The sequence below is a fragment of the Ctenopharyngodon idella genome, chromosome 19 (genome assembly GCF_019924925.1).
Source record: "Ctenopharyngodon idella isolate HZGC_01 chromosome 19, HZGC01, whole genome shotgun sequence".
In the NCBI taxonomy this organism is placed as follows: domain Eukaryota; kingdom Metazoa; phylum Chordata; class Actinopteri; order Cypriniformes; family Xenocyprididae; genus Ctenopharyngodon; species Ctenopharyngodon idella.
This window is the reverse complement of record NC_067238.1, coordinates 12,006,917-12,034,679: the sequence shown is the minus strand read 5'-3', so window position 1 is coordinate 12,034,679 and position 27,763 is coordinate 12,006,917. Positions and strand designations below refer to the sequence as shown.

The 27,763-nt window shown below is 36.6% G+C and overlaps 2 protein-coding genes across 5 annotated transcripts in view; both read right to left on the bottom strand.

The window, feature by feature from the left end:
* celf3a (cugbp, Elav-like family member 3a) overlaps positions 1-1,030 on the bottom strand; it is a 36,589-nt gene extending 35,559 nt beyond the window's left edge. For all 4 annotated transcript variants that reach the window (XR_007926377.1, XM_051872014.1, XM_051872017.1 and 1 more), the window contains exon 1: positions 784-1,030. The gene's annotated coding sequence lies outside the window, so the exon portion shown is untranslated. The remainder of the gene's footprint in view (positions 1-783) is intronic.
* Positions 231-27,353, bottom strand: rprd2a (regulation of nuclear pre-mRNA domain containing 2a). Its single transcript, XM_051872013.1, has 10 exons — positions 27,084-27,353; positions 11,283-11,412; positions 10,385-10,518; positions 8,762-8,814; positions 8,508-8,634; positions 8,219-8,394; positions 6,634-6,988; positions 6,228-6,488; positions 5,739-5,927; positions 231-2,840 (listed from the first exon to the last, which is right to left on the bottom strand). The coding sequence occupies exons 1-10, from the start codon at positions 27,274-27,276 to the stop codon at positions 1,150-1,152; spliced, it is 3,309 nt and encodes a 1,102-aa protein (XP_051727973.1). The 5' UTR covers positions 27,277-27,353; the 3' UTR covers positions 231-1,149.
* Positions 27,354-27,763: the final 410 nt, after the last annotated feature.

Here is a 27,763-nt window from a genome sequence, read left to right as displayed (position 1 = left end):
CAGGAGCAGGACTGGGCACCCCTGTTCTAGAACTAAACATGGTGTAGGACAAATCATATATAATCAACATGAGTTGCAGCCGTTTAGCTACAATATATTTTTCTGCATGTGTGTTGATCATCTTTTATTGAAGGATGTTCGCGAAAATGTGAAGGCAAATAAATCAGTCACAGAAGCAACTGAGATGAAAAGACTCAAAGAAATCATGGTTGAGACTGCACTTCCCCACAGCGTTTTTTTTTTTTTTTTCAAACACATCTTTATTTAAATCAGTACAGTAAAAGCCTCTGGGAACTGAGGGAGGCCATGATGATTCTGCCCGACAACTTCGTTTCTTCTGTATCTTCTGCCACTGTTGGCAAAAACGGCTTGTCTTTGTACACCTCAGGACCTTACCTCAAAATTGTAAAGATTACTTTTCTCTACACTGCTGTTTGTCTATGACAGACGATAATGAAGCTTAACTACCTGTTAGGGCTACATTTAATTACACGTACAAAATAAGATGTGGTGAATGAACTACAAGCTTTGCATAACAATATAGCTTGATCATCAGTAGAACTTAACTTCGGAAGTAAAAAAATATTACATATCAACCTTAATTAAATGTTGATCGAAAAAAAACATTGAGTTCTTTCCCAAAGATATTCGCAAGATACATGCTCAAACATTTTTACTAAGGGAAAGGACATTTTGAATTAACTTTTAAATCTGTTTTTTAATAGAACTAGACACAAAAACTGCAGAAATTAAAGAATTAATGAAATGAAATAGAATAACCACCTCTTGTTTTGTCTGCCTTCAGATTCCTTCTCATTCCACCAGCATTCCTTGCCAGATATTCTTCCATTTCTCTGCTCCAGTGCTCCTTGACATCTTGCCGCACAACTGCTCATGGTTTACATGTCTTGATCATGGAACAGAACAGATCTTGCTCAAGAGTTTTTGGTGATCTAGTTGCATCCCCCTGGTTACTTGAATAAATTTGCGCTTCACTATTGTGATCTCGTGAAGGAGTTCAACACCATCCCCTTCTCGTCATTGCCCACCAGCAATCTTTCACTTGCTGATAACCCAACAGCACTTGGACTTTACTTGCTCACTGTGACATGCACTAAACACCTGAGCATAAGAATCACAATAGACACTTCAGTAATGCGGAGGCAAGTAAGGTCTTTTAGGGGGATAAAAGGGGCCTCTGACTCTGGGAGGTCCGCCAAAGGGTGGGCCGGGTCGCTTGCCTCTTTGAAAGGGCGGCTCATGGTGGACTGGTGGTGGCCGACGAAGGGGCCTAGGAGGTGGATAGTGCCCAGGGTGAGGTGGACGCATATGGTGTGGTGGTAGAGGCCTGTGCTCCATGTGAGGAGGAGCCCTGCGCTCTGGATAGTGAGGTGGTACTTCTTCAGGATAATACTCTGGTGCGTGAGGTGAAATCGAGTGCATGTCGTAATGAGGGGGAGAGGGGCTATGTGGTTGATGTTCGTAGTAAGGGTCAAAGTATGGATCTTCAGGCAAAGGTTGAGAAGGACTTGGGGCTTCATGGTAACCCCTTACTGGAGGAGGGTCCCCAATGCGGTGATGGGGTATACTTGGAGGATTCTGCATAGGTACTCTTGGTGGTTGTTGATGGTTGTAGTCAACTGGACCATTCGGTGGGATTTTAGGAGCATGGTGTGGTGCATGAGCAGAGTGAGAAGCCCCATCCCCAAGTGGATGGAAAGGCTCCTTGTTTGGAACCTCATGAGACAAGCGTTCATAATCGAAGTTTGCTGGGGCACATAAGCTATCAACACCACCTTGTTCTGCTTCACTGAAATGTTCCTGCATGTTCCTGGTAGCACAAGGACCACTTGCCCTCAAAGATGATGCTGGAGGCATGAAGTCTTGAGGTGGAGGAGGAAGATTTGGGATAGGTGGGAGAGGTGTGGTAAAGAAATTAGGCGCAGCGAGATCCTGTCTTGGTTCTTTGGCAAGGTATGTTTCTGCATTGTATGTGTCAGAGCTGGCCAACACTTGTTCCTCTTGATTATCTCGATATGCGTAGCTACCTTCCACCAGTTTAGGATTTGGTCCCACATCATGGATTACAGGGTTTTGTCTCAGCTCTTGACGCATCACACCGGATCTCTCGGTGGCTTCTACACTGTCTCTCAAAGGCTGCTGGTTGCTGGACATAGAAGAACGCATAGCTTCAATGCGTTGATGCCGCTTAGCTTCTGCTTCGGCAAGAGAGAGCACAGAGGTTCGAAAGTCTTTATTTGGTTCAGTCTTCTGGTGAATTTCCGTGTGAGCTTGTGGATCAGTGTGCGCATTTTGTACCTGCCAAGATGGAAGTTGATGAGTTGATTTAGCATCTAAAGCTGTGGATGCTGTTTGCCCCTGCTGATAAGGGAATGGCTCTGTTTGGGGAACATCCATAATTTCATCTTGTGTTGGTGTAGCACCAGCTTCATCCCTTACAGGGGTTCCACCAAGGTTCTCTGCACTTGCTGAAGGGCTATCAACAGTTGCCTTAGGCCATGGCAGAACAGATGGAAAGCCCAAATTAAAGCCTTTCAGTCCTGTGTTTCCTTGGAGTAAGTTATCGATCTTGCAGTCCAGGGTAGAGTTGAGAGAAGAGCAAGGATTTTCTTTTTCATTCGCAATATTGGATTGCAAAGGAGTAGGAGCCACACATCCATGAGAGGTAGTATCCCTGGCCAATGGGACACTAGATGGAGTAGGTAAGACTTTAGGAGTTGTATGAGTCTCAGCTGTTAGAGGAGTTGTCAGAGATTGCTTGTCAGAAATTGAAGTTGTGGTGGTCTTTGAAGCCGGGTTGTTTAGCAAAGAGGACAGACCTGGTAGGAAAAATTAAAGAAAGAGAAAAATAGGGGTAGGGACGCAAGGGTCAGCAGATTAATTTAAAAACAAACCATATTTTCTAAAGAACCTATACCAAGTCTTTTCTAATATCATCTGCCGTTTCTGCCACAGCTAGGCAAAAGGTCTATAAAGTTTTAAATCAACATAATGCAACATTCAACTAATTTAACTTCTGTAATGTGACACATTTCCAAGTAAACAGTATTTTAAATCAGAAAAAGTAGGTTGGGACTGCATCCATTAGGAACTGTAGGCAAAAGTATCAGAGTAAAGACAACTGAATGGGAGTTCGCATTTGACTGTGGAGGACTACTTTGCTCCTGACACACTGCCTTTATGGCACCAACTTTTGGCACTTGGAGGCTGAAGATCAAGTTTACCCTTGAAAGGATCTCGATGTATCCCAATGCCATTGCCTAAACATGATATCCCAATGCTTTTTTTTTTTTCCCCAGACCCATTGTTATTTGCCATAACCTTCATTATAAACTCAGCAAAAGAAAAAATGTCCCTTTTACAGAATATTGTATCTTGATTGGAAAGGGTTTAAAAAAAAATTCAAGCTTGTTCAATGAACCATAAACAATTACTGCACATGCACCCGTGGAACAGGCCTTAAGACACTAACAGTTTATTGGCAGTAGACAATTAAGGTCACGGTTCCAATAACTTAGGAAACTAAAGAGACCTTTCTACGGACTCTGAAAGACACCAGGAGAAAGATGCTCAGGGTCCCTTCTCACCTGTGTTAAAGGGTTAGTTCACCCAAAAATTATCCCATAATTTACTCACCGTCAAGCCATTCTAGATGTGTTATGACTTTCTTCTTTCGAACACAATCGGAGTTATATTAAAAAAAAAATTATGTTAGTGACGATAGCCTCGTGGGCGGTGCTTCGGCATATAGCGCCGTTGCGCTTTAGGCGACCCGAGTTCGAGTCCCGGCTCGCGAACCTTTCACAATCCCACCCCCCTCTCTCTCTCCCACCTCGCTTCCTGTCCACTCTATACTATCCTATCATAATAAAGGCAAAAATTCATGAATCTATATATATATATATATATATATATATTTATATATTTATAATGGGAGTGAATAGTAACCAATATTTTAAAATCCAAAAAGCACATCCATCCATCATATAAGTAATCCATACGGCTCCAGGGGGTTAATAAAGGCCTTCTGAAGTGAAGCCATGCGTTTTTCTTAGAAAAATATTCATATTTGCAACTTTATAGACTATAATCACTGGCTTCCTATGTGAGCCGATTCCGGCGGAAGAGTGAACTTTGACCTGACGAATGACTTATTGACGAACGTGGAAGCTCAGAGGATAGAGCAAAACAAAACACTGGTCTCGAATTAGAAGTCTAAAATGAGAATTTTTAAAGAGAAATGTTGGAGCTTGAGTTTGTCGTCCAGCCCTATTACTTCGAACCTGCGAGAGGCGTCTACTCTTACCTAAGCTTATGCTACTCCTACATCCTATGTCATACGCTGGAACTCGACTCTCGTGATCGTGCGGACAGACGTTACCGGAAGTTAGCGATTATAGTCTATAAAGTTATAACTATGGATATTTTTCTCACAAAAATGCATCGCTTCAGAAGGCCTTTATTAACCCCCTGGAGTTGTATGGATTACTTTTATGATAGATGGATGGATGTGCTTTTTGGGCTTCAAAATATCAGTTACCATTCACTCCCATTATAAAGCTCGGAAGAGCCAGAATATTTTTTAATATAACTCCTGATTGTGTTTGATTAAAAAAAAAAAAAGTCAAATTCACCTAGGATGGCTTGAGGGTGAGCAAATTATGGGATAATTTTCATTTTTGGGTGAACTAACCCTTTAACATGCCATAGTCCTGCTGCAGGGAGGTATGAGAACTGCAGATGTGGCAAGAGCAATAAACTGCAATATTTTGCAAACTGACCCTGGTAACCCCTGTATACAAAGCAGCTAAGCTTATTAGAGTGGCAAATATCTCCAAAAGGTGACAAGTTTGCAAGTGAAACACCACAAAGTAAACAATTTAATAATTAAACAAATGTCATAAAAGTAAATCAGAAGTAATCACTTGGCATAAATCTGTGGTATTCGTTGATTGTAAACTGTGCTGAAACCATGAGCCTATTGAAAGTGCAGCAGCACCCTGTATTTACTTTGAAACATGCAGGGCGCACATTTAAATAAATCATAGCTTTTTTAAGTTTACAAATCAATCACAATAAGTCACAACATGATTCCTGATTTCTGTCCCAATACTGAAGTCATTTCTTACCTTTCCTAGACTTTTCTTATACCATTTGAGTTATTTAAGACTTTCTATGGCCATAAATTTAATAAAACTGAACTTAAAGACTTTTTGAGACTTTTAAGGACCCATGGGGACCATGTGTATTTACACGTTAAGAAATTTGCTTGAAAAAAAAGCAGTTGAAAGTGAGAGGACGTTTCTTTTTTGCTGAGTTTAGTAATGTTAACCTGCATTAAATAACCACGTTAACTATGAGCAACGTTATCTAAATTACATATTACCTAAAACAACAACTAAAAATTTAATTTAGCTGCTTATCTGTTATTTAAATGTTATTTAGCTTTTTGGCTTTTGATTAACATGATTACTGGCCTAGGTTACATGATTTGAGAAGGAAGTTGTTTCGAAGGTGGACTAAGTTATTACATTTTGATAAAAGATTACAAAGTAAAACATGTTTTCTTCTGAATCACATACACTGATGAAATCAGAAAACGTATTAAAAGAAAAATAAGGTTAATTTTGAAAACTTAAATTTAACCATACAACTACTTTTATGTTCATGAATTTCTTATCCCAACTCTTTGGTTTTCTTGCTTTTCCAGTTCTCACCCTGAAAACCCCCCTGGGTTTGTGTTTTGGATAAAGCGCTGAGCAGAGTGCTGGGGTTGAGGTCCACCCTAGAAAGAATGCTGGCCAGCGGATTGGCTGGAGGAGCAGTAGTAGTGGGAGTCTTCTGAGATGAGCTTGGCGTTGAAGGTACACTTGGGGAAGACCGAGATACAGGACCAACTCCTACAGCTGCAAAGGAAAAAGCAATGTTTGAATGCATGATGTTACATAAAAATGTAAATTTGTTATTTCACATCTCAAATTATTTTACATTTGGGCTTCTTTGCCACTTTTTACTGACAGATAGCAGAGAGGAGAGAGGAAATTAGGGGAATATGAGTGAGACAACACCGGCCATATTAAAACCTGCATCTCTCAAATGAGCACCACGGCTTACCACTGGGCCATGGATCTGACCAGTATGCACTTTTGATAGGCTATTTCAACCGGTGTATAACATGCTGTACAAATCAAACTACAACATCTCACCTGAGTTCTTCATAACGTTTGTGATTGTGCTCAGGATGGAGCTGATCTTGCCTAGATCAACACCAGCAAGGTTGACTGGCAAAGACTGTGTGGTTGGTGTGGTTGAGGTGGTTGTTGCTGTTGTTACTGTTGAGGGAACTGCCACTGCTGAGGTCGCGATCTGCTTTGTTTGTGTGTCTTCATTTGTTTGTAAAGATTCTGTGACATTTGGCATGACAGAGGACTGTTTGGACACAACAGCAGGGGCCACATGTTCCTCTACTGTAAGGAGGAAACAAAATGAAGAAAATAATATTTAAAAAAAACAACTGCACCCTAACAGCTTAACCATTCATTTTTATTGAATGCGTTACATGTGAGAAACATGCTGAATGTCAAATAAAACACAGTAAAGGTCTTATAGTACCTATGATGGCAGGAGTTTCTGTTTCCTCTACATCAGAGAGCTCCATGTCCTCTATGTCACGATTGTCTTTGTCTCCCACAGGGACACTTGGTGGTGGGGAACCCCCATCAGATGAGAGGGGGCTGGGAGCATCAGCCAAAGCAATAAGGTCCTCCTCCATCGCCTGCCCATCCAGCTCTGGGTCTGGGGTGCCAATCTTTTCCAGAGCATGGAAAGGTGACTCTGAGCCCGTGGGTGAAGGGGCATCTTCAATGGGGGAGGGGACGGGGGAGTCATCTGGATCAGGCAACATAGCCTTCAATGCATCGAGTTTGCGCTTAAGGTGCGACACCCGGTTCGCAAATGTCTCGTAGGCCTGGAAATGCATGATTTGAAGAGATGTTCAACTTAGTTTCACAATATTTGCACATCAGCAAATGCTTTGTATTCAGGGTTGAGCAATACGAACTAGGGCTGCAACAACTAATTGATAAAATCGATTATTATCGATAATGTAAATCAACAACGAATTTAATTATCGATTTGTCGTGTCTGCGCGCTATGCTCGGAAACCATCAGCCAGGCACGCTGCTTTACAGCAGTGAATAACCCATTTCTATGGACAAAATATATATGGAAAATAGCAGAGGACACAGAGTGAGCTGCTACAGGAAAGGTAAATGATCCAAGTTGTCCGAAACATGAGAATGTTTTATATTTATAAGCGCTTCAAATGAAAGCATAAGCATTTATTGCATCGTGCTTTGACATTTTCCTCCGATTAATCATGGGGAAAAAAAATAAATAATAATAATCGACAGATTAATCGAAATATATTATATATATATATATATATATGTTTTTTTTTGGTTTTGTTTTTTTTTTTTACTTTATTTCACATGTATTCTCAATCACACAATCACAGAAGCCTAATTATATTATCACATATTACCATCAAAAACATGTCTAACCTTGCAAAACCAATGACCACAAATGAAGTTATCCCAGAAATGTGCAAATTTCAGAAATTATTTGTAATTTTTTATGCAATGGTCAAATCTGGCTGTCACAGACAGACTAAATAAAACAACTTTGCTACACAATGGTCTGAATGTCTTTGTTTTTGTACAAATTCAATTGTGGCACAATGCAGCTGAAACCACTAAAAGCATTAAATGAGCATTTGGTCATTACTTCTGAAAGGGCTATTTGCTGCTTTCAAATATAAAGATAGTTTTTTATATGTGCACTGAAATAATGAGTCTGCTGGAAGGCCTGAGGCTGCTGTGAGTGAGGAGATTAAGAGCTCTTGTTGAAGCAAACGGAAATAATTAGATTTCATAAAGTGCTTTTTGGAAATATAAATAAAACAACATTTTATTTATTTCCTACGCAGCCGTTTCATTTTAAAATGACCTGATGGCTCTCTACATTTATTCCAGTCTACCAGTGTGGAGAATTCATAAATTTAGTAATATTCAACGGCAAACACAGCAAACTGCAGTGCAAATTATTTTGTACAGGAGTGTAACTGATGTATGTTTACTAAGAATATAATTTCAAATTGCACCAAAAAATATCATTAAACTAATCTTTTAATACTCACTTTAGCCACAATCTTGACCTCTTTATATTGCATCTCGTAGAAAATGTCAGCACTCTCCAGAGCTTCCATCAAAGGAGGGCCTTTTTTGACCTCTCCATCCAGAAAGGAAACAAACTCCTGTAGCTTTGTGCTCCCATCTTCAAAGTCTTTAGAAAACCTTTTACCTCCTGCCTTGTCTAAAGTGTGAGATGCAGACAGAACGAAAACATGAACAAGTGAAAAAAATATTGATATACTAACTGATGCAGCTCCATTTATTACAAATTCAGAATATTAAAAAGATACTGACCTTTCAGTTTCTTCAGAGCCTCTGTGCTGCACACATCCACTCTCATTGCAGCTAATTGTTTCTCTTTGAGCTCAATCTCATCCATTGACTTCCTGTACTTGGACAAATGCTCAATAAACCCTGAGGGCTGACAGGTAAAAATAAAAACAAGAAGGTTAGAAGTTATATAACTGAAAACTATAATCATTTTAAAATTTGCCCAACCCAAAGGGCCAAAAAGCCATTTAAGTCCACTGTGAATATTGACTATTTACCACAAACTCAGCGACAATCTTGGATTTCAGGGCTGATCTTGAGTTGACTGGAGCTGAAAGAAAAATTGAGGCATATCAGAAAATAATTTAGAAAAAAAAAATCATTACAAAAATTTGTATGTATAGGTTTTTAACTTTTAATACACTAAACCACTGTACAATATATTAATACGCTCTTTAAAGACTATCAATGTTAAACTTAAAAACATACTGATAAGCATGTAAAATATTCTCTAGAGCAACATTGTTAACATGTCCTTAAAGGGGTCATATGATGCCATTTTAAAAGTTAATTATTTTGATTACTGCATGTAACAGTAGGTTAACATGTTTCAATGTTCAAAAAACACATTATTTTTCACATACTGTACATTATTGTATCTCCTCTATTCCCAGTCTGTCTGAAAGGTGCTGATTTCTACAAAGCCCCTCAGTGTGCTTTGATTGGCCAGCTGACCCTGTGCATTGTGATGGGCCAAACACCTCAATCGTGTGTCGGAAATGTAACGCCCCTTACCATAATCGGCTTCCAAAGCTTCTAAAGCATTTGTAAACAGAGTAAATAATAATGTTATAGGTTTTAGCGAATCAGTTCGAGCCCAACTCGGATTCTGAAAATGAGGGTGATCAAGCCGATCAATCGGAACTATTTTTTCAAGCACGACTCGAGCAGAACGTTTCACAGTGGTAAGTAGTCTTTGTAAAAGCTGTCCTCTGTAAAATGCGCTGTACACAAGCAGACTTACACAAGCGGTTTTGCTTTCACATCCAAACACACAGCGTCTCGGCGCCATGGCGGCAACACTTAAATTCACTGAAACCTCGTCTTCTTTCTTTGCGTATACCTTTGGGCGGGCATTATGATAATATTTCACATTGTGGCCCTTTTTCCACCTGGTATTAGGATGCGTTTTGGTCAATCGGATCACAAGTTGACGAGGGAGACACATACCCGTTTTACACTGGTATTTTAATCTGTCTCTTTTATCCACTTTCAACCACTTCTGATTTCTTTGAGGCGAGTGTCTATGGGTGGGTAACAAAATAAAAAAATAAGACAGAACATTGTGCTTGGTATGTTTTTCGTCTTCAAACCAAAATTGAGTCTTCAGCCGACAAAGTCCCGTCTGGCTAGCATGCTTCCCATAATGTTTATGCATTAGGTCAGTAGGTGGAGAGTAGGTGGTCTTTAGAGGCTGTTTGAACACATTCAACCAACATGAATCTTTACACTACGAAAGCAATCCGGTCGAATGCGTTTTCGACTACCTCTGGAAGTGATCGAAAGTGGACAAGCTCAAAACATTTTAGACCCCGTTTCCACCTGTATTTAGAGTCGTCCACTTGTGATCCGATCGACCAAAATGCATCTTAATTCCAGGTGAAAACAAGGCTGTTTGAGGAAGCAATATCTGGACTTTAATCCAGACCTGCCTTAAACACCTTAATTTGTGTTCTCTGTTAGAATAAATTGCTTTGTGGGAACTTTGTAACATTGCAGATCATATACATGCACAAATAGATACATTACACACTAAAGGAAAACATACCTAAAGAAAAAGTTTTTTCACTAAAGAAAAAGCATCATATGACCCCTTTCATTCTTAAATATGCAATTCAGACCTTTGACTGGTTCTTCTTTCCGAACCAAACTGCTCCTCAGCTGACTGATGAACTCCTCTGAATAGACATTTCTCTCTTCCCAAATGGTCAGTATCCTCACCACTGACTTGTTCACCTTAGAATCCTTTGTGGCACTGAAAGGTAATCAGACATTTACAAAGGTTCATAAGGTAAATTCATTTCACACAATGCTACATGATAGATTTTAGAAAATAACTTGCATGCAACAAATCACATTTAATACAGCAACCACACCTACAGTATTAGAAGCACTCGTTACTACTGAATTGGATGCAGAATCAGACAAAAACGTCAGTGACTGATGTCATTGTAGAAACACTTACAGTCATTCATGATTTATTCTATATATGTGATTCATAAAAATATATGCAATTATAATTCAGATGTATATATTTGATTGATACTGATATTTAATTATCTGTTATTATTCAATTAATCAACTAAATTGTTAAAATTTCATAAGAAATTATTAAAAAGTTCAAAAATAACACGTTTTGATACATTGTGGCGATGGTTGGTTTGGTTCATGACTCTTTATTGGGGAATTGTGTGGAATTTCGAAAAATTAATCAGAGAAAAATACTTCCAGAATTAGGAATGCTGAGAAATGCGTCAATTCATCACGGTTTTTATGTTCCCCAATGATGGCGGCTCCCGGGTATGCTGAAAATCAGTCGTTATTACAAAAATATCTGACCCAATTTAAAGTGTGGAAATTTTTTAAAGAGACCAAACATGCATTGCACACGTAAATGTGTAATGCTCTTTGCACAGTCGCTGGAACACAGAATTGTTGAACTATGTTGGCAACGATGGAACTTGCGACCATATTTGGCTAACGATGCTTTTGGGAAAATTCATGTTCTCGCAGTCTCACCTGATGAGGTTCATAGCTTCTGGCAGCACATCAGTGAAGGTGGTGCGGTAGACTATGGCATTTTTCCTTTTACAGTTCTGAATGACATCATTTGCCAGATAGAAGAGATTGAGCCTGTGTGATGCATCCGCTGGGAAAAGTAAGGAAAACAAGGAAAAGTTTAACTTCATTATAAAACAGTTTAATGGTCCGCTTATAATGGCAAGACCTTTGTCTAATATTAGTGAAGATGGCCAAATCATAATGAAGTGTTAAAATTCACGCTAACTAATATTGAATAAATTATTTGAAAAAAAGAGTCAAAGTTCAGCACAAGCAACTATTATCAAAATATGTCTACTTTCATCAGACTAACAAGACATGGTTGTTTCTTCAACTACTTTTATCACCCAGGGCTAGTATTTTATTAACTCTAAAAAAATAAAAATAAAAAAGTTTTTAAAAAGTGTATATACAGTCAAACCAAAAATTATTCAGACACTAGATATATTTTTTTGCTAGTGGGTGCAGGACACTATAGTTCATTTATGTAAGTGAGGGTAGGCAAAATAAAGTAAACTGTGACATTATACCCAAAAATTCTTCATACAGTGGACTACCAGTAAAACTGATAAAAATTTGGGACCCAAAATTATTCAGACACTTTGACCTGACCATGTTTTGCTTAAGTGTTATCTGACATAATTAAGATTATTTTTTTCTGACACAGTTCTTGTCATATTTTATTACCATTTTTTTAAACTATAGTGAATAAACTGTAATTATGAATGAAATGTTCAAGATGTCTGAATAAACTTTGGTTTGACTGTATATAATTTTTTTTTGCCATATAAAAGTCAGTAAAACTGTCTTGGAAAGTTTTTACAATGTCTACATATAGTTTTAAATCCCTTTTATGTACAGATTTTGTTGTACTCTTGTCTCAGAAACTATGATATTCTTGCATGTGTGAAATTGATTAACAATTTTTACAAAAGTTAAAGCTGTAATTTTATTCCAAATGTTTAAAAGGTGACTTCCATCACCATCACTTCCACCACAGAAAGTAATAAAAAAGCAATACGTATTAGAAACTCCAAAAAAAAGGACAGAAAAAAGACAAACATACCAGAATCCACAGAGCCAAAAAGTGCCCAAAGATGAAGAAATACATATATACTTATGAAATACACATCTCAGTGCCATGATCATCATCATTACAGTTTAGTAAATCACAACAACCACAATTTGTGCAATGATCTGAGGTTCAAGTTGTGTATTCGGGTAAATGACAAATAAAGCTTCAAAACATTTTGCCTAAATTAAATCTGTTCATCATATAAAGCAATCGAGCCTCTTCAGAAAATTTGGACTAAACCACTCAATTCATATGGATTAGTTTTACGTTCTCTATGAGCTTTTTGAAGCGTCAAAAGTGGTAGTCACGTAAGCTGTCTATGGAGGGACAAAAAGCTCTCAGATTTCATCAAAAAAGATCTTCATTTGTGTTCCGAAGATGAACGAAAGTCTTACGGGTTTGGAACAACATAAGGGTGAGTAATTAATGACAGAATTTTCATTTTTGCGTGAACTAACCCTCTAAATGAAGAAATTTTAAAAATATGAATAAAAAGGAAGTAAACACTATAACCAACAAAGCACTCAGTAATCTGGTAAGTTCCGCATTATATTCACATGGACAGACCGTTACACAGTGTATACATTTTTATGCAGTCTACAAATTACTTTAGAAGATCTCACAGTTGGATTTGACTTAGTCTGCAAGCTTTGTGAAATTAATTAAAATGTTGCACGATTAATCGAAATCGAACCGAAATCGCATTGCAAAGGCTGCGATTTCTTTTGATTTTTAATTATATAAATATGTACACAGCGTGTTAGTGAAGAGTGGCTTTGTGATCAGTAGTAAATGACGCTCCATCTGAAAGCATTGCCTTTGAAGAAGCAACACAAACATACACATTTTCCAAACATAAGATTTATGAACCTCTTGTCCAACAACAGACAACATTTAATAACGTGTTTTTACTCCAAACTCACTTCATAACATCAGTCAAGTGTTTGAAACAGCACTTTGATTAGCTTAGTTTGATTAGCATTGCATTATAAATATACTTTATAATTATGGAATAGTGTTGCCAAACACCTCTGATTGGTCATTTGTGTTCACGCGCTCAACAGATGTGTCCGTGATTGGCTACAATGATCAACGCTCCCTTGTGTATCTGTGTAAGCGCTCAATGAAGAGCGTCAAAGATGTCTATTTACAACATGCTTTTGAAGCACTGATCATTGTAGCCACTCACAGACATATCTGATGAGCGCATGAACACAATGGCCAATCAGAGGTTATCGGCTTTAAAATGTAAAGAATTATCGGTTATTGGTATCGGCCAAAAATTTCATATCGGTGCATCCCTAATATTTATCATGCACTTTGATCTTAGAAAGTTTGCAGAATTTTTACATTTACAAAGAGCAATATTACACACTACATGAAAGTTAAAGGCACTTTAACTTCAGGTTAACTTCATGTTTATACTGCTGAGATCCTTTAGAATGACATGAAGAGCAAAATGTACTACACACAAAAAGGAAGAGCACAAGGTGAAAACTTCCTCACAATATGATCCTTTAAGAAGAAGCTTTTACAAAAATACACATAACATAACACACATAACATATTGTATAACAAACTCAAAACATGCTTTGTGGTAGTGAAATACATGTGTTCCTCAGACTAAGGACATCTTACTTATCTTGTGGTCACTTGTTACTGAAGCCCTGCAGAATGCTGACAACACTAAAGAACGCTTAACAACAACACTTAACTCAGGTCAAGCGGCTTGTAAACCCATTATATCTCTCTCTTTTCTATTTTTACACAGCATGAAATAAAGATGAATGAACATCAAATAATGTTGAAAGATACAGTACAACTTACTGAAATGAATCCATCTCTAACGTAATCACTTAATCAGAGTTTCAACTGCAGCAAGACGACAATAAAACAGCTTGCAAACAATGTCACATAACGTTGCATTTACCTAAAGAAAGCCATTCAATGACCATAAACTCGATAGTTTTTTTTTTTTTTAAAAAGACCTTTAGAGGGGAACATTTTTCAAAAAATATGCACAATATTACATAGTTATATTTTTACTCTTATTAAAAAGTTATTATAATTCCCAGACTTAATAAAAACAGAGTGCCACTCATTATAATAGTGGGACTTTTGATTACTTCTGAGGAGGAAAGAAAACCTGAAGGAGATAGGTCTATTCATTTGGCTCAGAATTCATTAAAAATACATTTTCAAAAGCTGAAGTGATTCCTTTGTTTTATTTATTACTTAAAATAGGTAACTTAATATTTTAACAAATTGCAAAAGTGGAATAATGGATCAAAGCCTATTGATTAATCAGTGAAACAAACAACGATTAGTCGATTAATTGTTCCAATAATCGTTAGATTAATCGATTATCAAAATAATCGTTTGTTGCGGCCCTCGTACTGAAATTTTAAAAATGTGATGCTTTGAGCACTGTTGAGCAGATTTGTAAACACCACTGATTGGACATTAAGTTCATACACTCAATGGATATGTCTGCGATTGGCTTCAATGATCAACAAACATGTTGTAAATAGTCATCAATGACGCTCTTCACCGAGCACTTACACAGATACACAAGGGAAAGTTTGAAAGCAGGCGTCTATTGCGGACGAATCCAATGATAGACAGCCTGCTTTCAAATGCTCCTGATCCTACTTTCAAAACACTTTCAAACTCAAACACTTCCGTGTTCTTTCAAAGCTCCCGTGCGTTGATCATTGTAGCCAATCACAGACATATCTGTTGAGCGCGCGAACACAATGACCAATCAGAGATGTTTACGAATCCACTCAACAGTGCTCAAAGCTTCACATTTTTAAAATTTCACGGACTTGGTACCAAAGTCTGTACTTTTGACAACACTAGTTGAAAAATTATATGCAAGATAAGCAATGGTATATTCAAATAAACAGTAACTATAATGGAATATGATCCCTTATGGCATAATTTGAAGTTTCCTGAATATAGCAGTCTGATGAAAGCATCTCAGCAGCAATTTGCATGTGACTTAGCAATCTGGCCAAATTAAACTACATGCTCATGACCTTATTGAACAATTTTATATAGTGTTGATGCTTTAGACTCTTTGTACAACATTTACTTCACATTTATTCCTCTAAAGCTTGCTCTGTGGTCTGTTTTTTAATGTGCTTTAAAAGTGTTTTCAAGTACTGTTAAGTAACAACATCACTGATGAAAGTGCTCCATGCAAAGCACAATGACTGTATATAATTGCATTGTAATAATAACAATTTTATTATTGATTATTTGTTTTAGCACTGAAAAAAAAAAAAAAATCCCTTTATAAGCACATTCTCAGAAACAAATTATGTTCAGAAAACAAGACACTTATCTGGATCAATAATTCCAAAAACAATAACACAAGCCATCTAAAGAGATTGAAAAATGTAATTTATCTTGAAGCCTCTACAATTACATTCCAGGCATCCAATCACAAATAACACTTAAACTTTTTTTTAATCAGCATCTCCTACAGAATTTTGTTTTAGCAGAGGAGGTCACTGACCCTTCCTCCTATCCCTCATAAGCAATCTGACATAATAACATTATAAACCATAACTAATACTATTTTTTCCAACATATTTTTGTAGGTGTCTTACTATTAAAATGCCATTTATTGTACATATCTTTAACTACATATTGTCCTAAAAACAACCAGTCAGTAAATAGGCTGATTAGACTCAGTAAGTTACTCACAATTATGATGGATTTGACAGATTTATGCAAAGTATTTCCCATTTAGAAATATATACTAATGACAAAATAGTGCTAAATACAAGACTTTATTAATCAAATATAAAGTAGATCATTTTACACATTAACAGCTAGTGGCACCGTTATATTTCTGCAGCCTTTCTGTCAACATATTCAAGAACATCATTACATCAATGTTCGTTCTGTCATCTAAAAGAGTATACATGCCATATTTTCACGTCATGCCAAATGTCACCGAATTCAACACCCTTTCTTTTCCAGTACACAGTGTATGACCACTGACCACATCATGTAGTAAGTTTTTTTGCTCAAAAGTGAAAGAAAATTCATCATGAAAATATCTATTTCAAATAAATGCTGTTCTTTTGAACTTTCTATTTATCAAAGAATCCTGAAATAAATGTATCAATAAATGTAATATACAAATATATTAATATATTTGTATTCCACAAATATATTAAGCAGCACAACTGTTTTCAACACTGATAATAATAAGAAATGTTTCCTGAGTACCAAATCAGCATATTAGAATGATTTCTGAAGGGTCATGTGACACTGAAAATCAAAGATTTTCAATTATTTTAATTAAACCATATTGTTGATGAAAATGATATTGATAATGTATCAATGTTTTTGAAAAAAAAAAACATCTGAAATTAATATTAGCCTACTGTTCCAAATAACAGCATTGCTGTTTGAGCTACATGCTGAAGAGCTGAATGAACATTGTTAAGCTGAAGCACTTTGTTTGCAGGTTAATTACTGAACCAAACGCATACTATATGAGATTAATCATATATATACACACATATATACACACACACACACACACACACACATACAGGTGCTGGTCATATAATTAGAATATCATCAAAAAGTTGATTTATTTCACTAATTCCATTCAAAAAGTGAAACTTGTATATTATATTCATTCATTACACACAGACTGATATATTTCAAATGTTTATTTCTTTTAATTTTGATGATTATAACTGACAACTAAGGAAAATCCCAAATTCAGTATCTCAGAAAATTAGAATATTACTTAAGACCAATACAAAGAAAGGATTTAAAAAAAAATCTTGGCCAACTGAAAAGTATGAACATGAAAAGTATGAGCATGTACAGCACTCAATACTTAGTTGGGGCTCCTTTTGCCTGAATTACTGCAGCAATGCGGTGTGGCATGGAGTCGATCAGTCTGTGGCACTGCTCAGGTGTTATAAGAGCCCAGGTTGCTCTGATAGTGGCCTTCAGCTCTTCTGCATTGCTGGGTCTGGCATATCGCATCTTCCTCTTCACAATACCCCATAGATTTTCTATGGGGTTAAGGTCAGGCGAGTTTGCTGGCCAATTAAGAACAGGGATACCATGGTCCTTAAACCAGGTACTGGTAGCTTTGGCACTGTGTGCAGGTGCCAAGTCCTGTTGGAAAATGAAATCTGCATCTCCATAAAGTTGGTCAGCAGCAGGAAGCATGAAGTGCTCTAAAACTTCCTGGTATACGGCTGCGTTGACCTTGGACCTCAGAAAACACAGTGGACCAACACCAGCAGATGACATGGCACCCCAAACCATCATTGACTGTGGAAACTTTACACTGGACCTCAAGCAATGTGGATTATGTGCCTCTCCTCTCTTCCTCCAGACTCTGGGACCCTGATTTCCAAAGGAAATGCAAAATTTACTTTCATCAGAGAACATAACTTTGGACCACTCAGCAGCAGTCCAGTCCTTTTTGTCTTTAGCCCAGGCGAGACGCTTCTGACGCTGTCTGTTGTTCAAGAGTGGCTTGACACAAGGAATGCGACAGCTGAAACCCATGTCTTGCATACGTCTGTGCGTAGTGGTTCTTGAAGCACTGACTCCAGCTGCAGTCCACTCTTTGTGAATCTCCCCCACATTTTTGAATGGGTTTTGTTTCACAATCCTCTCCAGGGTGCGGTTATCCCTATTGCTTGTACACTTTTTTCTACCACATCTTTTCCTTCCCTTTGCCTCTCTATTAATGTGCTTGGACACAGAGCTCTGTGAACAGCCAGCCTCTTTTGCAATGACCTTTTGTGTCTTGCCCTCCTTGTGCAAGGTGTCAATGGTCGTCTTTTGGACAACTGTCAAGTCAGCAGTCTTCCCCATGATTGTGTAGCCTACAGAACTAGACTGAGAGACCATTTAAAGGCCTTTGCAGGTGTTTTGAGTTAATTAGCTGATTAGAGTGTGGCACCAGGTGTCTTCAATATTGAACCTTTTCACAATATTATAATTTTCTGAGATAATGAATTTGGGATTTTCCTTAGTTGTCAGTTATAATCATCAAAATTAAAAGAAATAAACATTTGAAATATATCAGTCTGTGTGTAATGAATGAATATAATATACAAGTTTCACTTTTTGAATGGAATTAGTGAAATAAATCAACTTTTTGATGATATTCTAATTATATGACCAGCACCTGTATATATATATATATATATATATATATATATATATATATATATATATATATATATATGTATATATAAATATATATATATACACATATATACATATACATACATATATATACATATACATATATACACATATATACATATACATACATATATATACATATACATATACATATATATATATATATACACACACACAACATAAACAATATTACAGCTTATATCTGCACAAAATTATGCAAATGCACAAGGAACTTGAACTATGTGCTAGTCAGAAAGGGTAACTCCTGTTGTGGATGCCTTCCTCTCAATAACAAAAACAGCAAAACTGAGAAAACAGCAAGCAAGAAAAGCATCTGATCATCATAGCAACGTGGACATGTTTGCATGAGCTCTGCAATTCGGCACAAAGTCACGTCACGTTTATTTATACAGCACTTTATACAATAGATTGCTTAAATTCAAGAAGCTTTACCGTATTAAACATAAAACAGTGTCAGTTTCTCGTTTCATCAGAACTACAACTTATACAACTACTAAAGCAGCTCTCCAGTGTGTTCATGTTTTCACTCAAGGGTCATGGCAGACCTCCACGAACTCAACAGGAGAAATGAACCAGAAAAGATTTCACGTGAAACAAGTCGGAGCTTCTGCACACACCTACCTATTAGGGCTGGGTATTGATACAATTTTCACAATTCGATTCGATTTCTATTCACATGCTTGTGATTCGATTCGATATTGATTATTTTGGATGTAGTATATCAGATACAGTACATGGCAAATTTTCTAGAGGAAAAAAAAATGCTGTAAACTAACTTACACATGGGGGTCAGTTGGTACTACATTACTGTAATATTGAAGGTTAAAATTAACTTAATTATATACAAACACTTAAATTACACTCAATTATGTTTTTTATAATAAATAAAGTTTAGAATTACATGATCATATTTCTACTCCAATTCTGTTTTTTGAAATATAAACATTTAAATCGTGGCTGTCATAACTGATTTATTCAAACATGCATTAAATATTGAAGAACATTAAAAATTATAATGAATATATGAATATTTATCTGATAAATATATGCACCGTTACATATTCATTATAATTTTGCTGCTCTCTAGAGTTATTTTTCTGGCTGACTAACGAATATGTTTTTCTGACGTAAATGTGACGTTACGTGACATTGTTTACAAGCTGTTTTATTGATGTCTTTCCACGGTTGAAACACTGATTGAGCGATTACACAAGACATGATACGGATTTCGGTAAGTTGTATTGTATCTTTTAACATACCTTCAGATGTTTATTCATGTTTATTTTGCACTGTAACTGTTTTAAAGCGGAGGAGATGATGTTCACATGCGCTCCGTGCTGCCGCTTCTCTTTAACTGAGACGCTAAAGCGATCTGTCACGTCACATTAAACAGCGCCAAAACGGGATTTATGTTTTGAACTCATAATAAGATGGACGTCATTTGAAATCTGAGACTTTGCTTCATATCAAAAGTAACAAAGCACAAAGATTATTGTGATTTCTTGGATGGGAGGCGCAGACTAATCGATTCTTGGGATTTATGAATCAATATCGGTTCGTAAAAATGAGAATCGATTAAAATCGAGAAATCGATACTTTTTACCCAGCCCTACTACCTATTACGTAACCGTTATGGACCAATGGTAGTACAAAAGGTGTTTACCGGCCGAAGCAAACTTTTCCGGAAAGTTCGCTTTGACAAGCTGTTTTGAACTCCCAAAACGAACGTCAAACGATGTTCGTTTTGGCCTGATTTTGTTAGAAATGACGTCACATCAGTTCGTTCTTCAATTTCACTTGAAGTATATCAGGGCCTTAAACCCAAAGAACTCAAAACGTTTTATTTAATAGTGTTCTCATTATAATGTTATATACTATGACAGTCCCACTCATAGTTATTAATGTCGTGCAATGCTGTTTGAGCAGCATGCACTGAAGCTAAAGATGATCACCAGCGTGCTTTATTACCGCGTTATCTTAACCAAGCGCATCCTATATGAGATAAATCAGATATATACACAAAGCATACATATTATTACAACTTACAACTGCGCAAAACAAAAGGCTGTGAATGCACAAGCCGACCCTCTACAGACACACTGAATCTCAAGTCGCCATTGGCTAGTAATTTTTTTAATTTTACTCGTCAGACTTTTTAAACAATGCAAATGAAAAAAAAAAATCTACATAAATATAATATAAAATATACATTTCAAACACTATTAAAGTCAAGTAAACAGTCTGTAATAACAAGGTCAAATAATCAAACTACAAGCAATAGCACAAATAAACAATAGAAAAGATGCCAATTAAATAAACAGTGCTTTTCAGGTTTTTCAGGTAGATCTAACAGTAATTAGATGTAGATTAGGTACAGAAATTGAATAAAGTAATCAAATGTAAAATAGCACTGCATAGTCTTCACTTTATATATTAAATATAGATTAAATCTTTATTAAAGTTACAAAAATTATTCAGTCAAGAGTGAGTCTGTTTCATTAACATTAAAAAAAAAAAAAAAAATACAGACTGCAGCAGGAATATTAGGCTGTTGTCACTTTAAGACTAATGCACGGATCCGATATACTGTTACACACTCGTTTACTTTCTCAACTGTTTACATTCACTTAAGACATAACCGACTATGTTTGCTAGGATACTACTCGCCAAGACGGGCATTTTGACATAATTTTGTGTGAAATTGTCCGTTCAAGCGCAAGACGTGAAAGAGAGCTTAATTCAGTGTTTGCGTGCTGTCAGACGGGGCTTTGTGGGCGCGTACTTCGGATGTGGGCAAACAAAACTTCTCACACAGCATGTGACAGTTATCTTTTGCATCTTCTTGCGCTTGAATGTTTAAATTGGCAAGGCTTAAAAACACGTGCAAATTATAAACTTTAATGATGACGCAGCAATGGTCCAATCGGGACAGTGACAGTTCTGTCAATCAGCCATGAATATGCCCTGAATATGTGAGAGACAACGACAGGGGGCGCTCTCAGCCAAGCGACAGTGCATAAAGCTCAGCATGCAATGTGCTTAACTTATTTTTTGCCTCTTAGTCAATTACAGGCAACTGAAATCGTACAATTTACTAGCCATTGGCTAATAAAAGATCTCTCGTGAAATTTGGTAGCATATGCGACTGATTTACTCGCAATGTAGAGGGTTGCAAGCGAACTTATAGTCATGAAGGAGTAACTCCATTGGGAATGCACTTATCCCATAACAACACACAAAAACATGGTTGTACAAAGAATTCAAAACATTATTTTACAGTAGTGTTTTCATTATAATTATGTAGCCTATATGACAGACTTGCGCTGCACATGTTACAAGGGTTAGTTCACCCAAAAATGAAAATTCTGTCATTATTTACTCACCCTCATGTCGTTCCAAACCCGCAAGACTTTCATTTATCTTCAGAACACAAATGAAGATCTTTTTGATGAAATCTAGGCTATCTGAGAGATGTCTGTCCCTCCATAGGCTGCCTTTGCAGCTTGATCTTTGACGCTTCAAAGAGTTCTGAAGAGACTTGATTGCTTTTTATGATGAACAGATTTAATTTAGGCTTTTACTCGCATATAAACCTTGATCAGCGAACAAACAGATGCTCAATCGAACCTGAATGACGCACAAGAACAAACCTATTCCAGAAGCTCAAATGTGCTGCGTAACACACGAGAATGAATCTCACAAGAATGAACCTCATTCAGGTTCGGCTGAGTTTCTGTTTATGTTGGCTGACCAAAGTTTATCTGCAAGTAAAAGCCTAAAAGTTCATCATATAAAGCGATTGTGACCCTTCAAAAAATTTGGTCTAAACCACTCAATTCATATGGATTAGTTTTCCGATCTCTTTATTAACTTTTTGAAGTGTCAAAGATCAAGTTGCAAAATCAGTCTATAGAGGGACAGACATCTCTCAGATCTTCATTTGTGTTCCGAAGGTAAATTAAAGTCTTACGTGTTTGGAACGACACCAGGGTGAGTAATTAATGACAGAATTTTAATTTTGGGGTAAACTAACCCTTTAATTGTGTTTTCATTTTCAAAGTGATTTCAATAATATTTCAAGCAATTCAAAACTATAATGGCAGTTTGCATCTGAAGTGTCTCAGCTGAAGGAAATAATCCATTATTTATCAGGACAAATTTATTTATAGGACAAATTTTCTTATCGGGTCGATAACATGTCGATAAAAATGAACATAAATTGGCCAATACTGATATGGTGGCCACTATATTGTGAACTATGACATATTTATTGCATAACACCTCAGCCTCATGCACATAATAATGCCTCAATTATTTCAAAAATGAAGTTAAATTTACATGACTTTACATTAGGGTTGGGCGATATAGACTTAAAACTACATCACAATTTTCTGGTATTTACTCTGTTAACGAAATCAGTGACAATAGTACCATTCATCACTGTTTTTGGCTGCAAGTCCTGAGAGCCTCAGAAACACAAACATTGATCTAAAGTAAAATGTACCCTTTATTAAATAGGCTCCTATAATATACCAATTACATAAAAGAATAAAAAAAAACCAGTAAAAATCCAAAGACCAGTCCTTGAAGAAATGGAAAAGTTACAGATATAATTTTCTTCTGTAAAGTGCAGATAATGTTTAAAAAGTGCAACTGTATTGAAAAATATCGCAATAATAATTACACACAATAATAATTAAAATCAATTACAAGTCTGAAATGTAAACACAGTTTCTGTATTTATTCATACTCTCCTGATACAAACACTGGCAAAAATAGTGCAAACACCAAAAGTAACAATCCTAACCATGTCTTCACATAGGTTAGAAAATTACAAGAGAGTGCAAATAATCAAGCATTATTTACTTATAGAAGTTAAGTTATTAGAACTATAAACGCTGGAGATTTCCCTCTTTACCAGTCACATAGAGCCGAAGCACAACCAAAACTACCAAAACTGTTCTTCCACAAAATGCATGCAGTTTTGTTTTCTAACTGCTAGAGGGCCAAAATTTACATAGTGTACCTTTAAAACAAATATAAATACTAAGCAAGTGGCACTCCTAATTAAAGGATTAGTTCACTTTCAAATAAAAATTAGCCCAAGCTTTACTCACCCTCAAGCAATCCTAGGTGTATATGACTTTCTTCTTTCTGATGAACATAATCAAAGAAATATTAATAAATATCCTGACGCATCCGAGCTTTATAATGGCAGTGAATGGGGGTCACTAGTATGAGCTGAAGAAAGTGCTTCCATCCACATCTATCCATCATAAATATGTGCTCCACACGGCTCCGGGGGGTTAATAAAGGCTTTCTGAAGCGAAACGATGCGTTTGTGTAAAAAAATATCCATATTTAAACAAGTTATGAAGTCAAATATCGAGCTTCTGCCAGACTGCCTTCCGTACTTTTACACTTTCTTCGTATGTTGAATACGGAAGGCGGTCTGGCAGAAGCTCGATATTTGACTTCATAACTTGTTTAAATATGGATTTTTTTACACAAACGCATCGTTTCGCTTCAGAAAGCCTTTATTAACCCCCCGGAGCCATGTGGAGCACATATTTATGATGGATGGATGTGGATGTGGATGGAAGCGCTTTCTTTAGCTCATACTAGTGACCCCCATTTACTGCCATTATAAAGCTCGGATGCGTCAGGATATTTATTAATACTTCTCCGAATGTTTCATCAGAAAGATGAGAGTCATATACACCTAGGATGGCTTAAGGGCGAGTAAAGCTTGGAGTAATTTTCATTTGAAAGTGAACTAATCCTTTAATGTGGCCCAGTAGTGCACAACACAACAAAAATTAAAAATGCAAATATAAGTTAACAACACCATGGAATCAAGCCACAACACAACAGAAACAAGCCACAAGACATTGGAAATGCTCCCGCTCCTTTCTTGGCCACTATAGAGGATGCGTTAAAGCTAAAGTTAGCTAATGATTTAAATACTATGGTAAAGCTAATGACTTTATACCATGGTCTAATGAAATCCAAATTTTGGACATTTTTTTTTAAGTTATTTATGTAGCTATGTAAATTTAAAGTGTCATTTAAAAAGCCTGGTAGAGTAAAAGCTGTTTAAAATTTGGATTTTGTTAGACCATTACCTCTAGTACGAAGGACAAACTTTAGTTTTAAAGCATCCTTTAAGTGGCCAAGAAATGGCGCTGTGAAATTAATTCAACAGTAATAATATGTGCAAAGCTCATTGGTATGCATTGGTATGGTAAAAACTGTTGGTGAAATGTCACTTGTTGGTGTGTCAGTATATTCAATGTCCTGAAGTAGCTTTAACAGCATCAATAGTGTAATATTTAACGACATCCCTTAGTTCCTCCTCAACAAAATTCAATTCGCCCATTGGTTTTCACACTTTCACTTTAGTTAGATCCATTTAATAAAATATGAGTGTGCCAAAATCATTGAGCTTGCACTGCACTGACTGACAGCTTCAGTGATTATAAAGGGAGTGCGTGGTGCTGGCTTTCTGTGCAATTCATTCGCAAGAAAAGTTATTGTTTTTCATGAGATTTTGTGAGTACTTCATACTTCACCTTGACAAAATGTGTTTTTAAACCTAGTGATTTTATAATGTTTAATATTTATTCAAAAGTGAAAGTGAGTGAAAAACAAATACAGGAAATGGCTAATATGAGCTAATAAATGCTCCTCTGCCGCCATCTGCTGGTTACAGTGGTAATTAGCGTCTTTTTTATTTTTAAATAAAAGAGTTTTATATTAAATGTTGGATTTCCTACATCTTGACAATCAATGGGGACAATCTCAGAAGGATGAACAAATAATATTTTAGTCATCACATTAAAAATAACATTTGCCCCAAGTTTCACAGACAAGTCTTAAGCATATTCCCACACTAAAATGCATGTTTGAGCTGTTTTAACTGAAAGCAACTTGCACTGACATATCTTAAAATGGGTCAGTGCCATTGTTTTGTCTCAAGAAGATGCACACCAGTAATGTTTTTTTCTAGGGTACATTTATAAAAGATACTTAAATGCCCTAATTGAACTAAGGCTTAATCCTGGCTTAATCTAAGCCCTGTCTGTGAAACCAGGCCTTGAAGTGCTGGAAAAATATTGCGTGTGCATGTCTAATTAATTACAGACAATGCGTTTCTTATTCAAATGTTCCTATTAGTTTTGTCTTTGCTGCAATTAATAAATCTGCTTCACTGGCAAATTAGGCAAGTGTGATAACTGCATTAAAATATAAATACAACATTAAAAAGTCAAACATTGGTGGTTTTGTGTCGATGTACAGCGAGTACAGAATGACAGCTAACAGTTCACAGGAAACACCCAAGCTGGATTCATATGGTCAAATAAAAATAAATAAATAAAAAAAATGAAGCACAGCATTATTAAAGAGAAGCTTTACACGTCAAGAAGTAGCAGATGAATATGTATTTTAATGCAGCCTCATCACAAGTGTATATCTATACTATACAGTGTCTTGCGAAAGTCTTCAAACACCTTTATTTTTTTCACATATCTGTTTTTTGCTTTTTGTCACTATGGTGTAGAATGTAGATTGAGTTAACATAAGGCAGCAACATAACAATAAGTTAAAAAAATTGAAAAAGTACAAATATATACACACACACAAAGGAAAGTTTTTTTGTGAAGAAAGCTTTATGGATATAGCTTATGTCATTACACACCTTTTATTTTTTTTTTTACAGCTTATGCTGACTCTGAAGTGCTACTGATGCCCAAAAATGCTGCTGACTTGGAAATAAAATGCAGCTGAAGCTGAACACCCTCATTCTGCCCCAAAATGCTGCTGACCCCAAACACCTCTTTATTGCCCCAAAATGTTGCAGATTCAAAACACATCTATGACACAAAAAAATGGAGCTGACCCCAAACACCCCATCTTGCCCCAAAATGCTTCTGACCCCAAACACCTCTTTAAAGCTAAAAAAATAATAATAATAATAATAATAATACATTGCTCATTAGAAACATGCCTATGACTCAAAATGTAGCTGACCCGAACACCTAATTCTGCCCTAAAATGCTACTGACCCCAAACACCCCTTTACTGGCCAAAAAGTTGCTATGACACCTAAAATGACGCAGACCCAGAACTCCACTATTCTGAAAGATAATGATGATGCCTAAAAGAGGCATGCCTCGGAAAGCGCCGAAACGCTGTCTAGGAAGGCACCTCACCAGATTGTGAAACACGACCTATGTCCTGACCTGATGAGAGATTAGCAGTTTGCTAACAAGCAACAACAGTTGTCTAGTAAGCTGAAGAAGAGAAACTAGCCAGTCACAATAACTTCTGTGATACTTATTCGCACAAATACCACACACGTTCACTTTGGAACCCCAGGCTAAGAAAATATAAGCCCCTAAACAGGTGTTGTATTACAGCTAGGCTCAAATTAGCCGGCTAACGTGCTAAATACTCACATTTGCGCAGCCACTTTATCCAGTATCGCACTATCACGCTGTGATATTTCTTGTTCTCGATGCACCAGACGGATAGTCCCTGAATGGATTCCATGGTGTTGGATATAGTCTGAAAGCGACGGTCCAAAGTGGACTCCAAGCGCGGCGATGAGCCACTGTTGTGGCCGCTAGCGCCTGCACTTCCAGCCGCCATTTTCCAGGTCTTCAGGTCGCGGACTCGCGATGCTGCCGCTTACAGGTTCATGTGTGGATACTGCATGGACAACATCATGGGACTCCATTATCAACAATATATTAAAATAACAATACTTGACATGTACATTTGATATGTACTTTTTATGTACTTTTCTTTCTTTCTTTCTTTCTTCTTATAAAACCTCTTCCTCCTTGTTCACCGTCTTTGGTTTAAAATCACAACGAGAAGGATAATGTCTTTATACATCACATGGTGTAGAAATAGAAACTTTAGCCTTGTGAAATCACTTTGAAACCATGTTTAAAACATAAACATGAATCTTTTATATTGCTCAAATATAAAACAAGCAGACATCCAGTAGGGGTCAGTCATGGACAGATAGAACAATCGAGAAATGTAGACCTGCTAGTCGTGTTATCCTACTAAGCCATGTTAATCATATTAATAGCTTTCAAGAGCTCTTTCATTAAGTTAATTCAGACAA

Coding starts and splice junctions, on each gene's coding strand:
- rprd2a (XM_051872013.1), bottom strand. CDS start 27,276: ATGGCGGCTGGAAGTGCAGGCGCTAGCGGCCACAACAGTGGCTCATCG. Junction 8,395..8,507: donor GGCTCTGAAGAAACTGAAAG/GTCAGTATCTTT, acceptor CTCACACTTTAG/ACAAGGCAGGAGGTAAAAGG. Junction 6,989..8,218: donor AGGTCAAGATTGTGGCTAAA/GTGAGTATTAAA, acceptor ATGCATTTCCAG/GCCTACGAGACATTTGCGAA.